General features: G+C 43.8%; 1 protein-coding gene across 1 annotated transcript in view; it reads right to left on the bottom strand.

Moving 5' to 3' along the window:
• PLA2G4C (phospholipase A2 group IVC) overlaps nt 1-7,207 on the bottom strand; it is a 30,069-nt gene extending 22,862 nt beyond the window's left edge. The window contains exons 1-5 of the mRNA XM_084808314.1: nt 6,964-7,207; nt 6,498-6,614; nt 4,195-4,337; nt 1,974-2,172; nt 1,564-1,672 (exon numbers count right to left, since the gene is read on the bottom strand). Of these exons, the coding sequence (XP_084664440.1) occupies nt 1,564-1,672; nt 1,974-2,172; nt 4,195-4,337; nt 6,498-6,614; nt 6,964-6,975 (580 nt within the window). The 5' untranslated portion in view covers nt 6,976-7,207. The remainder of the gene's footprint in view (nt 1-1,563; nt 1,673-1,973; nt 2,173-4,194; nt 4,338-6,497; nt 6,615-6,963) is intronic.
• Nucleotides 7,208-14,871: the final 7,664 nt, after the last annotated feature.

The following is a 14,871-nucleotide window of genomic DNA, read 5'->3' as shown; positions in this document are numbered from 1 at the left end:
CTGGGAGCCCGCTGTAAATGCAGAAAGACTCCACTATGGGAGGACTTTGGGTTTTTTTCTTAATGTAAAGGCAGCCTTGAAGACATCAGCTCAATGATATCAACCTGAATTTTGCAGTAATCAGTTCAGGCCATACGTGATGATGGTGTGAGATGAGGGTTATAGCTGAGCTTCAACAATTATGCTTCCCACACTCGCCATGGCAAATGTGGCACTACCCTCTGGCGAGCATGATGAAGCTGTGGCGGTGGGCAGGGATGATCCCAGAAGCTTTGTGGTGATACTCCCTCCCTGCCATGTTGAGAAGAAATCTGGGGGTGGTTTGGAAGCTGTATAACCAAAGCCTCTTGAGTGCCTTGGCACCACAGAGCCAAAACAAGCTCCTTTTCTGTACACTTCTTGGCAACTGTTCAGTGGTGGTTTTCTGAGCACTGCCACCCAGCAACAGCTGAAACCCACACGTTCCCACCTCTCTTTCCTGCAATGAAGAGAGGCAGGGATTTAGAAACTGTTTGGTAGAGGCAGGCTGAGAACTCCAATGCAGTGTTTGAAGCCACCATTATCCTCACCTTTTTCCCTAAAGAGAGAGAGAGGAGTGGGTGGATACTCCTCGGCCATTGCTCAACAGAGGGCCCGAACCTCTTTGCCAAGCATTGTCCAAATAGTACTCCCTATCTGCTTTTCCCACAGGAAAGGCTGGAGGGACTTTATTTGCTGCCGGCCATAGACACTTGCTTCTAACTAGCCAGCAGTGGGGAAAATATGGCAACCACAATTTTCAGCTTGTCTAGCAAGACAAGCCAAAAATTATAGGCTTCTGGTTATTGATAGAATTTAGGCTTTGTTGTTGTTCAGTCGTTCAGTCATGTCTGACTTTTCGTGACCCCATGGACCATAGCACGCCAGGCCTTCCTGTCCTGCGCTCTCTCCTGGAGCGTGCTCAAGTCCATATTCATTGCATCGGTGATACTATCTAGCCATCTCATCCTCTGCCATCCATCCCCTTCTCCTTTTGCCTTCAGTCTTTCCCAGCATCAGGGTCTTTTCCAGAGAGTTTTCTCTTCGCATTAGGTGGCCAAAATATTTGAGCTTCAGTATCCATCCTTCCAGTGAGCAGTCAGGGTTGATTTCCTTTAGGATTGACTGATTTGACCTCCTTGCAGTCCAGGGGACTCGTAAGAGCCTTCTCCAGCACCAAGGCTTTGTTAGTACATATTCTTATTTCCAAGCCCTGAAGAGGACAATCTATTAAAGTTCATTAGGGCACAATCCTATGCATGTTTAGACAGAGAAATGGCCTACAACTCCCAGCATTCCCCAGCCAGCTGCCTGGGGAATGCTGGGAGTTGTAGGTCTTTTTCTAAACATGCATAGGATTGCACCTTTAATCACAAAATAATGTAATTCTGTTCACCCTTTGTTCTCTGCCTTTTAAAAAGAATTCTAAATAGAGGAGGAATTTCTCATCTCCGATGATAATAAAAATTGAGATATGCTGATTCCTGTTTAATTTAACTGTAATACTCACATGCAGAGTGTGCAAATGCACACAGATGTAATTACCTGCATTATGTTTCTGGTATGTTTCCTTGTTCACAGCTGCATAGATGGGATAAGGACTTTTCCCGTTCTCACAGGAGGCCCCATGTGCAGACAATTCAGTCTCATCCAACTGAAAGACATGGATTTTAATGTAACGTGCTACTCAATCTGTTTCCAGCCGACCCTGGATGCCCAACTTGTGGCCTTCTGGGCATATTGGACCCTCATATCTGCTCCCCAAGGAACTCTATCACATTTTAATGGAAGTGTGGTTAAAAACAACAACACTCATCTCTGTGCTTTGGATGTATGCATGGGTGTCTTAAGGGCTATGAACATCCAGCAAACTGGAGCAGTAGAACATCAGGGAGATGTTATTATCAGGGTTACTTTTAGCAATTGCAGAAATCTCAACTTTGTTCTCTACCCACCTGGTTTAGCAGTCCATGCACAAGGAAATAGGACCAGAAATCTGTAAGAGAGTAGCATTCATCCTCTGCCGCCTCCAGAACAGCTTTTATTGCCTTTTCAATTTCCCAGTGGCCATGGACAAGGTTTTCACGCTGATGTTTTTCCAATATCTCTATTTTTTCTACCCAGTCTTCATTTTTGTAGAGGTCTGGCATGCACCTTTTCATGAAAAAGGGCAGAGGCATTAGGAAGGAGCAATGGATTGCAGCCAGGATCCTAATTTGAAATTTATTTATTTAGAGGGTACTTGGATGATGACTGGGGGGGAAAGGATAAAGGTCATATGCTCTCTTTCCTTTTAGCTACAGCTTGGTGCTTCCAAGGGATGAACAGACATCAGGGATAGTTTAACTTTTATCCAGTATAAAATTATGCTCTTCAGTTCTGAAGCAGGCAACATGTGGCCTTTGAGATAAGCTGTCTCTCCACCTAACTGAGTACTCCTAAAATACAGATGTTGAACCTCTTTCAGGCCCAAGGAGCTTTAGAGAAGGTCTCAGGGGCCACATTCCAGTGGTGGTAGGCCCAAGGCAAAAGGGGCAGGACCAAATTACCAGCATATGTTAGCTCAAGGCTGTTAATGACAGTAACTAAGCCTTGGGAGAGGCATTTCAACTTTTTAGAATAGGAAAAAAGCACAAGAGCCAAGAAACCACCCAACAATTGGTGATTTAGGGGAAGAGGTGGGGCCAGGGGAAAAAGGTGTGGTGATCTGGGGAACCCTGGAGGGTTGGATTGGGACTCCAGAAGAGCCAGATTTGACCTTCAGGCCTGTGGTTCTGCACCCCTACCCTAATATCACCATTGAAATTTTTGGATTACTGCCCATTACCTCATTAGATGATGTTGATGATGATGAAGAATTATATTTCTAAACCACCCAATAGCCAAAGCTCTCTGGGCAGTTTACAAAGATTAAAAACATTAAAAATACAGTGTACAGAGATTAAAAACCATTTACATAAAAAAACACATGAACAGACAATATACACAAAAGAAACATATATCTAAAACAACTTCAAACAAACCATCTCAGGAACAAACAACTATAACCTTAAGACATTCCAGGATCTATTAAAACTTATCATATACTCCCAAACGCCTGGGAGAAGAGAAAGGTCTTAACCTGGCACCAAAAAGATAACAATGTTGGTGCCAGGTGGGCCTTGCAATTTGGGGGCCACCACCGAGAAGGCCCTCTCCCTTGTCACTGTCTTCCAAGCTTCCCTCAGTGTAGGCAGCCAGAGGAGGGCCTTTGATGTTGAGCGTAGTGTACAGGTAGGTTCATGTTGAGAGAGGTGCTCCATCAGGTATTGTGGTCCCAAGCCATGTAAAGCTTTATAGGTTAAAACCAGCACCTTGAATCAGTACCTTGGAAACATGCAGGCAATCAGTGCAAGCAGGCCAGAGTCAGTCTTATATGTTTGGACCTTCTGGTCTCCATTGACAACTCCAAATGATGAGGGCTGTAGAATTCAGCTGAGAAGCATTTAATTCACTACAAAATGCATTTAATCCACTATTAAATGCATTCAAACTCCAGAAGTTTTGGACTACAAATCCCATCACTCATATCCAGCATGACCAATAGTCAACGATGATGGAAGCTGCAGTCCAAAACATCTGGAGGGCACCAAGTTGGGGGAGGCTGCAGCCAACCCACAGTGACAGTTCTGTTCACAGAAAACTGATAGGAAAACTGTAACAATATCCATTCAGACCTAGTAATTGCTAGAAAGGGTTTCAGTTTGATTTAAAAAAGAAAAAAACCCCACACACACAGTTATTGCTGATATGTTACTTCAAAGGATCACATCCCTATCAGCCCAAACTATAGTTCAAGACATTTAATTTCATAATCTGAGTCAAAAGCAGACTACGATGAATATGTCAAATCTACGTCATTCTGCAGATTCCCCCCCCCCCCGGTAGTGGTACTTAATGCAGCTATGATAGATAAACGGAGCCTCTGTGTGGAGTCTCTGAATACCAGGTGCTGGGGAAAACTGCAAAGAAAATCAATTGCCTTCATGACAATCTTTTAAGTTTCCCAGGAACGTATGACTAGTTGTTACTGGAAGCAGAATGCTGGATGAGATGGGACTTGGTCTGATCCAGAAAGGCAAGGCATTCTATCATCCGCTTAAGGAGTTGTTCTCGTCTCCACCACCATGCACTTACCAAGTGGAACCAGACACCCCACCCAAGTACATAACGCAGTCCAAGAGGCTGTATTTCTTCAGCTCCGCTAGTGTGCCATAAAGAGCAATCATGGCCCGCAGACCTCCTCCTGCTGCCAGGACAGAGATATTGGGGATGTTGTCCTAGTGGAAGGAAAGGCCCAAAAGGGGACATATTCAGCAGTTATCCTCTGAATTTCCAAATATTACCTGGCATCTTCTATGATCCCCTTGATTATACTCAATTTCAGTATCTGATTTTTGGACATTTCTTTATTCAGAACCAAGGGAGAAATTTATTTTGAATTTGGTGAAGGATATGTCTGGTGCTGATCAAGTTAAGATCGTATATTTGTTGTCTGATTCCGATAAGTTTGTGACAGATAGAGTTTGCAGTGGCTGAGGCTGACCAAAAATTGAGGAGTTTTGCTGAATCTAATGTAATGCATTGTAAAGATGTTGTTTAATTTTTATTAATGATTACCTATTGTATTGTTGATAGTATTTTTTAAGATACACTAATTTAATTTATGTCTTAAAAATGGGGGGTGTGTGTGTGTGTGTGTGTGTGTGTGTATGTGTGTGTGTGTGTGTATATATATATATATATATATACACTGTATTTTATATGCCAAGTTGATATGACCATAATGGTTAAAATGAATATATATTCAAGTTGTATTTCCATTATATATTTATTTATTTATTTATTTATTTATGTATTACATTTATATGCCACCCTTTTTCCTCTTTAAGAAACCCAAGGCGCCGTATATAATCCTCCTCCTCTCCATTTTATTCTCACAACAACAACCCTGTGAGGTAGGTTGGGCTGAGAGTCTGTGACTGGCCCAAAGTCACCCAGTGAGCTTCCATGGCCGAGTGGGGACTAGAACCCAGATCTCCCGGCTCCCAGTCCAACACTCTAGCCAGTACACCACGCTGGCTTTCTGAGATTATATTCTGAGATAATAAAAAGATTTTTGGATAGCTGCTAATTGGATGGCTAGCATGCATTTTCAAGAGATGATCATTGGCATGCCATGACACTGACAACTCATGAAATAACTTTCATATCGGAACAGCAGAGGGAAATAGCAACCAGTTTTACAGTGCAATCCTTAGGTCTTGCTTTTTTACAGACAAAGAGCACGGAAGCTGGAGCCCTCTGTCTATCCTACACCCTGCTGGCAGGATCCAGGCAGTCCGGGAGGAGGAGAGAGGCTAAAATGCCTCTTCTTCCCCCTTTACATTCACCGCTAGATGAGCTGAGAGGCTTGTCTAGGTGACTTATCTCTTGGTGGGCAGTATAGGTAATGGAAATGGTGTGGCACAGGCATTGTAGGCTTGACCCCCCCCCCCGCCCGCCCGCCAGCCACCCATACGGCTTCCATTTGCTAGCGGAGCTCGTCGGGCAAAGAGACAGAGAGTGGTGGAGCCGCTACAACTGCAACAGCAGCAGTCCAGCAGCAGTCCTAGCCTGGGCAGGGCTAGGCCCTTCTGAGCCTCTGGGCCCTCAGCAACTGCCTGCCTATGCCGATCTGCGGCGCCCGGCCTGACCAGCACCCCCTTTTCTTCCAGACTACTTTTATGAGGTGGGAGCTGCAACCTCATGAGAGAAGCTTTCCACAGTGGGTGGGGGAGAGCCATGATTGGATCCCCTCCTTTGTGGCTGTAGCTCTGTCTACGACCACAGAGGAGGAGACCCACACCACCCTATGGCTCCCCAGATGTTGCTGTAGGATCGTTCTGCCTAGCATTCAAATTTTCCTTTCTGTTTTTTTGCTGAACATTCACATTCAAAGTCAAATTCCAGGTTGCACACCAAGACCCTTCAATTCAAAATTTAAATGGCAAAATTGGAGGGGGGGAATTCTGGTTTTCTTACAAAAATGCAGTTATGCTCTAGTATTTATAAACATTCTTCATAATCTTTAACTGAAAAAGGGTATCAAATATTTTAATCATAATAATGTCATAGGGGTTACCTTATACCAAGCCACTAACTCAGTATTATCTACAGTAATGGGCTCTCCAGGGATTCAGGCAGGATTTTTTCCCAGCCCTGCCTGCAGATGCCAGGGATTAAACCTTGGACCTTTTGTATGCAAAGCTTGCGCACTATGCCTGAGCCAGAGCCCTTCCCAGACCTTTCTCTCCCCCTCCCCCACCCCAGGAATTAAACTGAGTTCATTTGTGATAAAATATAGACTGTAGGTGGCCCCTTGATAATGTAATGCTTGCCTTTGGAAAAAGCATTTAATTGTAGCCCCTTTGAAGCAGAGACCTGAAATGAAATCCTACCACATCACATGGAATCCCAAGCTTGGCAAGGCCTTTCTTCACCTCTTCCTTCCTAGAAGCAATAGCTTTCTTTTCCCCCTCGGAGAGAGCAGTAGAAATTCGGACCTTAGCTTTTCCCTGTCAATGCACACACACAAACAGATACAGGAGAAAGATGGTGTCACATTAGCAAGCTAGAGAGCAGGGTGCTTGATGCCATATCATGGCCTCCAGTCAAGAAGACCAATACCTTAATTCGAGGCAGTTGCTTCAATGCCTATGATCCTCAGCTCTGTATAGTGGCGTTGTCACTGGGTAATAATTGCACACCACACTGTCCCTTAATTGGTAAGTGGGAGATGCTTCAGTTCATAGTTCTACTTTGCCATGCTGGAGCAGCAGCTAAGAAAACTGCAGGCAAACCCATGGCTGATTATACGGTACTATGCCATTAGATTTAAGAAGTATGGTGTTCTGTGGAACTTACCTTTCCAGCCATGTTGGTCTCCTCCTCCTCCCCCTGTTTTCTTTATGACCAGTTCAGAGAATTCACACTCAAATGAAAGACTCAAGAGTAGGGCTAGGCTGAGATACCAGCATTTACTGAGTTTCCGTCAGGCAGCGCGTCTGTGTTCTCCCTCCTTTCATCCACATCCAGCCAGCAAACACATGCTGCATGAAGTGGTACATTCCATTAACTGTTCCTGAACCAGTCAACACCACACGACTCCAGGGACTGAGAAGCAACGTGTTGAGAAGAAATATGATCCTTTTAACATCTGTCTTACTGATCCTGCTCCTGGCTTCCTAAGGAGAAGGCTGAATATTCGATTCACACTATTCAAAAGCTTCTGCTTATGCACAGATTAAGTTTTTGCTGGGGGTAAAACACAGAGGAAGCAATCCTATGGCTGCTAGATGGTCATAGGATATCTTGTTTTCTGGGAACCGACCTCGGAGCCCGCACTCTGAGGTCACCTCCCGGAGAACTGACCTCCCCCTGCTTCCACGCTGCCTTCGAAGCAGCGTGGAGAAGCCCCGTGCTCTGTGCTTCCGAGAGGAGCATGGGGCTGCTGGAATGGGGCATTCCAGGGGGTGTTCTGGGGTGGGGAGGGCAGAAATGCCTGTACGACACATCCTATGCTGGATGTACGACACATCCTATGTGTCGTACGGCAGCCTTCTTCCCCACTCTACCCTCCCACAGCTAGACAGCCGCCTAGCCAAAAATGCAGGGCAGGAGGAGCATGGAGGAAACAATCCCCTCCATGCTTCTCCTGCCCTGCACTGGATATGTGGTTGCCTCCAAGTTCGGAGGCAGCCACCTATCTGCATAAGATTGCGCCCCAAAGCATGCTGGCTATTTTTACTGGGATATTTGGCCTGCTGCGTTCTGAAGCCCTGGGGCAAGGGGTGTCTCCATGACAACAGAAGGAGAAGCCAACGGTGGCTTACCCAGATTTTTCAAGGATCTGGCTTTGGTCCATGCAGGGCTCCACAAACAAGTGCACCACACCATTCTAAGACGCTTCACAGGAACATATTTCTGGGTGGGGTGGGGAGATTGGAGTGAACGTCATCAGACTGGCAGGGGCTGATCAACCAATGCAAGAGGAACCCCCCCCCCTTCAATGCCAGAGGCTTCCCATCCTTCCTTACAGCTGACAAAGCTGCAAACAATTTAAGCTTCCAAGCTTCACATTAATTACTCCAAAGCAAACCTTGAAGAAACACAGGTGCATCCTTCTCTTTCTCCTGAAGCTCCCAGTGCTGTGAACAATTGAAGCTTTGATGCTTATTACTCCCTTACAGCTGACAAAGCAGCTTCCACATAGCACTCCACAGCCTTTAGAAGAGTTAACCTTGTGAATACTTGAAGCACCTTGGCTCCAGCCAGCCCCCTTTCTAATCCCCTTTCTCCTTTCTTCTGAAGCTCCCGATCCTGCAAAGGATTGAAGCTGTGAATTAATTACTTCCAAAAAGCAAGGAGGCAAACATCAAAGACACTCAGCTTTGACATTAAGGCTCCTAAGGGCACAGTCCAATGCGTGTTGAGACAGACAAAAGGCCTACAACTCCCAGTATGCCCCAACCAGCCATGCTGGCTGGAGCATGCTGGGAGTTGTAGGCCTTTTCTCTATCTAAACGCACATAGGATTGTGCCCTAAATGTGTTATTTCAATGAGTGGGAATCTCAGTAACTTCAGGAGTGCACATTTCAGGAACAAACCTCACTGACCACAGTGGGAGTTACTTCTGAGTAGACATACATATGTTTGTGCTGGGAAAGACAGGGAGGGGGAAACAGCTCCCTTTCTAACCCAATGCTGTGCAGGATTGAAGGTGCAAATTAGTTACTTCTGAATGGCAATAAAACAAACAACGGAGAATCACAGCTTCGAGACAGTGCTTTACAGCCTTTAGTGAATTCGTGCTTTTAAATGCGCTATTTCGATTGAGGGGGATCTCTGTAAATTCTGAAGTGCACATTCAGGATACAAGCCTCATTGACCACAATGAGAGTTACTTCTGAGCAGACACTAATTGGTTTGTGCTGGGAAACACAGGGACAGGAAACACCCCTTGACCAGGGTCACGGTGAAAGGCCGTGCTAGCTGGCAGGGCTAGCATACCTGAGGTAAATGCCGGGGTTAGGGCACACAACAACTATAGTGCAGAGAACCTGACTTAAGGAAAAGAATTGGACTTAAAGTAGTCTGAAGAATTCCAGTTTTTCCACAAAAAGCTCCAGGGTGGCTGTGGGATGGCCATGATGTCATGTGCCCCAAACCACCTCAAAATAGAGCCAGCTCGCAGCAAATTGACTGTGGATACACCCGCCTGGAATGGGTGAACACTCAAGTTTAGCCAAAATATTCCCCATTTTGTGGGACCATTAATTCCCTGTGAAGCTGAGGGCAGGGGGATGTAATCTGTATAACTGGTGTCTGCGCATTCTTGTTTTCCTTTTTCGTCCTCATCCTTTGTTTGTTTGTTTCCTGCGTCTTTTTAGGTTGTAAGCCTGAAAGCAGGGGCTGTCTTTTTTTTTAATTTGATTTATAAGCCACCCTGAGAGCCTTTGCTGCTGGAAAGCGGGGTATAAATAAACAAATACATAAATATCAACAGCTGTCAGGAACAGGAGAAATGGAAGACCTTTCAAGAGGTGGTGGTGGCTTACCTTTAAGACAATCTGTAAAGGTGTGTGTGTCCCCCCCTTAAGAAAAAAAATGTTCTGTATTTAAAGGGGCAGCTCTCTTCTCTTCATCAATTCCAAAATGTTCCCTTTGAAATATGGGACAGAACACTCCATAGGAATAAAACTATATAGTGATGAAGTGTCACTTCCAGAGGCATAGTGGGGGGGGGGGGATATGACTACCCCCATTGGCCTCCTCACATTATAGGTAAGCCCACCTCCAACTCAAAGTTCTTCAATTCCCACCCCTACTGGAAGACTACTGCAAAGTTCATGGCCCATTCCCATTCTCCTTAAAGTACAAAAACCTCTTTAATGAGCTTCCACCACGCATTAAAAATGTGGTTGTTCAGGCAGGCATTTGTGGTGGGTTAGGGTATTTTTAGAAATATGATGTTTTTAATGTAGAATTTTATTGCTTTAAACTGTTTCCATTATTGTACATCACCCAGAGTGGCTGGGTGACCAGCCAGATGGGCGATTAATAAATTGAATAAATAAACTGAATAAATAAACTTGCTGGGCCAAATACTCGGGCCCAGCCCTAGTACAAACACTAAAAGGCAAAGAGGTCTCTCTGTTCCAGCTGCTGACAGAAGGAGACTCTAACCACTCCCCATTCCTGCCAGCCCCACCTTTGTAAGAGTGTTGATTTTATTAACTCACAAATGCACCAGAGTTTCAAGCAGGAGTAGAGGGCAGGGAGACCGCAATTGGTGTGATGTAGAACTACTGATTTCTTTTTTCTTTCTTTTCCCCTGGTGCTCTGTCTAAAATGGGCATGTTCCCAGGATGGATTCTGGATTCCAAGCCAGATCTGTTCCATTCCATAACTGGCATATGAGGTGGACCTAGCAAAGCATAAGAACATTTCCAGGCCATGGTATATATACCCTTTCGCTGTCGTGCATGCCTTCAGATTAGCAAAGGACTCATATTATCATCATGCTCTCACTGTATGAAGACCTAAAGCCTATAAGTAGGGATGGGTGAGAATTTCAGTTCAGTTTTGATCAGAATTGATCAAAATTTGCTAAGTTCTCCATATTCAGGACTAAAAGAACTTGAGATTTTAAAAACTCAAATATTGGTGAAACTAAAAGATCTGTTCCTCCAAGACTGCTTTGCTCTGAAAAGCCTGAAGTTGAATCCCTGTATATCCAGTCATGTTAGTGCCAAATTAGGTTGCTGCTGTTTTGTTTTGTTTTTCTTGACAGCTCCTCATTTTCAACAGCTGTATGGCAGGCAGGTATATCACAGTCCTTTCCATGCTGAGAATAACTGCACCTGTTGAATTTGGCCAGTGCAGATGGGTGAGAATTTCAGTTCAGTTCATTTTTGAACTGCCCCAAAAAACAAAGTGTACCAAAAATTCACAAAGTTCTTGGTGTTCAGGAGAGAAAGAATGCAGGGATTAAGCAAACTGATGGATTTGCCCATCCCGATTTATAAGTTGACTGCCTTAGTGAAGCCTAAGGAGCACCCAGATCTGGAGGCCTCTGGCATCTTCAGGGGTATATGACATCACTACCCCTCACCAGCATATCCAGCATAATTCACAGATGAAAATAGGGACGGCCCACATTCATGAGTGAGTGGGCTTAAGAGCAGAGTCAAAAAGCCCAGCAACATGCCATGGTGGCATATGGAGATCCAACACAATTCAGAGTCAAATGGGAGCTAAAAGCACCTGCCATGAGATGACACAAGTGGCAAGACAAGCCACAGACTCAGGAAGTGAAGTGTGTATAAAATATAATCACTCAACCAAGATACAAGGGCTCTAATCTTCCTGGTTTGCCAAGAAGGAGCCAATGAAAGAAGAACTGGCCCTGACTCCCATTTGCCCACCTACCTACTTATCTGTGCATAGACCCATTATCTAACATCACTGCTTAAATGCAGTACAACACAGCTGTCTCTGTCTTCCAAGGAGGAGCAAACATGGCCAGCCAGGAGTAAATGTTTAAGTTGCCTCCCAACCCACCGACGCACCCACATTTCTCTTTACCTTGCCTTAATCCTTTATTTCTGACTGCTCATGCAGAGCTTACCTTTATCTGCTGTTCTCCCACAACCTTTTCCTTCCTGCCAAATCTAGGTCTAGGCATCGTTACCAAGAAATTAGTTAAGCTGAGTTCTGTTGACTTTACTTTCAAATCAGTTTGAATAGGCGTTCACTTTTAATTCTATATGTCATGCATGCATGCATGCATGCACACCACACACATCCACTTGTTCCTGGTTGTACAAGAGTTAAAGCTGAGGCTTTAAATCAGAGGCCACCAAGGGTCAGACCAGCAGGGTTCACATTAGCAGTGCAGTACCAGGCAAGGAAAACTTCAAACACAAAGTCACACAGTGATCCAGGCTCTGCTCACAGGAGATCCGGCAACAGAAGAACTAGGAAGGAAGGCAGATCAGGGACCAGAGCTGGTGTTGCTCCAGCAGCTCTTCCTGCTGGGGACTGAGGCATATAAGCTGGAGCTTCCAGAACCCTACCCAGGACTCAGCTGCAGAACATTAGAAGCTTCCAGAAGAGGTCCAGAAAAGGGTGGAGGGACAGCCAACACCAAACAGAAGGAATATAACAGAAAAGCAAATCTATTCACAATAACTATTCATAACACCCTTAATTAAAAATGAGAGAGAGAGAGAGAGAGAGAGAGAGAGAGAGAGAGAGATATTCTACACTTATGTTTCAAATATATATGTTCAAATGTAGCAAGAGCAGTAAGATCTTCAGACCATTAAAATAGGTGGTGGGTGCTTATCCTTCCAGGGTTGAAGTACAGGTCTTTTTGCAACTGTTAGGGCTCTCAAAGTCCGCTTTTGCTGTCCATCTGTTAATCCCCACATCACAAGAATATAATGTAGAAGTGCATGAACATCCACAGTTAGCAGAGCTTTTCTGAGAACAAAATGTATGCTGGCAGTAATGTCCAACCAGAAATAAGCCACCACAGGACATCCCCACATCATGTGCTTCAACAAAGCATTGCCTGCATTACATCACCAGTATCTAGCAGAGCTCACCAGCTTCTTCTTAACAAGCCATTCTGGTGTCCAATATACACAAAACATCATTTTTGTTGAATCAGCCTCAGTTTTAAATCTACCGAAATAGTACATATGGAAGCCAAGGCAACTTTCCATCCATTAGGCTGTATAGAGCATTCCAATTCCCTATTCCATTTCTCTCTAAATCACTGAGCATTCATTTCATTACATTACAAATGACAGTTATAGACAGCTATAGCTGTAAAGATCCAATTAATTCTTCCAATGATATAGGAAGTGCTGAAGCACCCATTATTGATGGCCTCTATATGGACACGAAAAGTTGCTATAACTGAATATATTGCCACCTGGCATGAGATGATTGCTGCTACTTGCCAGAGGAGGCACTCATTTTGTCTTTATATTTCCCCCCCACTGCACTGAGCTGGGAGGGAAACAATTTGGATTGAGACCATGGCACAGGTTAAAGGTGTTAAACATCCTCACATACCACAGCTCCAGTCCAAATCATGCTTTCATTCCTATGGCTGCTTTCATCAGGAGAAAGAAAGAAAGAAAGAAAGAGAAAAGAAAAGAAAAGAAAAGAAAAGAAAAGAAAAGAAAAGAAAATGTTAGATGTAATTTTGTGGCCAATTTGCTTAGATGTCATGGCCAATTTGCCTGGCCCTCATATTTCTGGCACCAGTGTGGCATTCCGTTTCTTTCTCCTCTGAACAAGCACAGAAAGTCCACACACTTCTACGATTCTTTATGTTGTGTTTCCCAAACACTAGGGATGGACAAATCTATCGTTTTTAGTTTCTCTCAGTTTCACAGTTTTCTGATCTTAAGTTTGGTTCATCCTGAACTGTGAGAATTTTTTTTTTAAGTCTGTATGAAAATTCATACACGATTCTGTGCGCATTTCACCTAATGCATGGATTTGTTTGCAATTTTGCCTAATATACACATATTTGCAAGCAATGTTCCTAATATAAAGCACTTTAAATGTGATTTTCACTAATGTATGCATTTGTGTGAGGTAACAGACTTGGATACATTGAATGAGCATGCAGTGAGCACTGCTGATATTGCTACACCAAAAAAATTGGATAGCTGGCATGCATATTAAGAATTGTGTAAGAGGTACCTGGATCCAATCTGAATTAACTTTCACTTTGATTCAAGCCACTGAGGAAGGCCATACAGGCTGAAATGCATTTGGCTTCATTTTGAGATCATCGAATATTTTGTCCTGCTTAACTAATTCTATGAGCATCCAGCCAGGAGTGATTTGAACCACTATTCCATCATTATGGACTATGTAATGATTATATATTGATCTTTTTCATTCCTATGTAGCCTGTGCTGGGCTCTATGAGAATTTGTCATACATTGTATTATGCAGATTTTGATTTTGATTTTTAATTGTGTTTTTAAATAATTGGGGAGTATACCCAAAGTTTAAATAGACTTTGTGCTCTATATTTATGGTGTATTGTATTCATGACTTTGAAGTTGAGGTAATCCTGGCATACCTTTGACTTCTTTGGGTTTTGTACATTGTGTGTCAAGATATACATACATTTCCTTTTCTTGGTTTGTTTTGCTATCTGCCTACACATCTAGGTTTCCTCCCCACCCTGCCATCCCTCACACAAGTGTATGTTTCATATTGTGCAACACATAATTGTGTCTGGGGGCCACATTTAATGTTCCTTTAATCACACATAGCTTAACTATGCAATTGTCTTCCTTACTCTCCTGTAAGTGTGCACAGCCCCAATTTGGATCAGACTGTGGCACTTCTGGCTTAAGCTTCCTTCCCTCTGTTTGTGCCCCCAAATTCCAAAAATAAGGTCTTCATTGATTCAGGATGGCACTAGGCTGTGCTTGAAGAAAAAAAGTAAATGTTATAGAAAGTGAAACAGCCAGATTTGTCCATCCATACTTTCAGAAGGCTGAATAGTTTGAAACTATATGGATAGTTTGAAATATGGATAGTATATTTACATCTCAATTTGTTGGCAATCTCTATAATATATACCCATCTAATCCTCCTTCTGAGGGTGTCAACTCTAAGAAACACTCTAGTCCCTATGGACCATCCACATATACTTGCAGGCGCCTTGTCAGTTTCTTTGAACCTGGAACAACAAAAAGTTTCTGTCAATAGCCTGGATACACTTCTTGAAA

This window comes from Heloderma suspectum, chromosome 6, assembly GCF_057233095.1.
Source record: "Heloderma suspectum isolate Gila_16-S chromosome 6, 16-S_ref, whole genome shotgun sequence".
Taxonomy (NCBI): domain Eukaryota; kingdom Metazoa; phylum Chordata; class Lepidosauria; order Squamata; family Helodermatidae; genus Heloderma; species Heloderma suspectum.
This window is presented reverse-complemented; position numbering and strand designations above follow the sequence as displayed.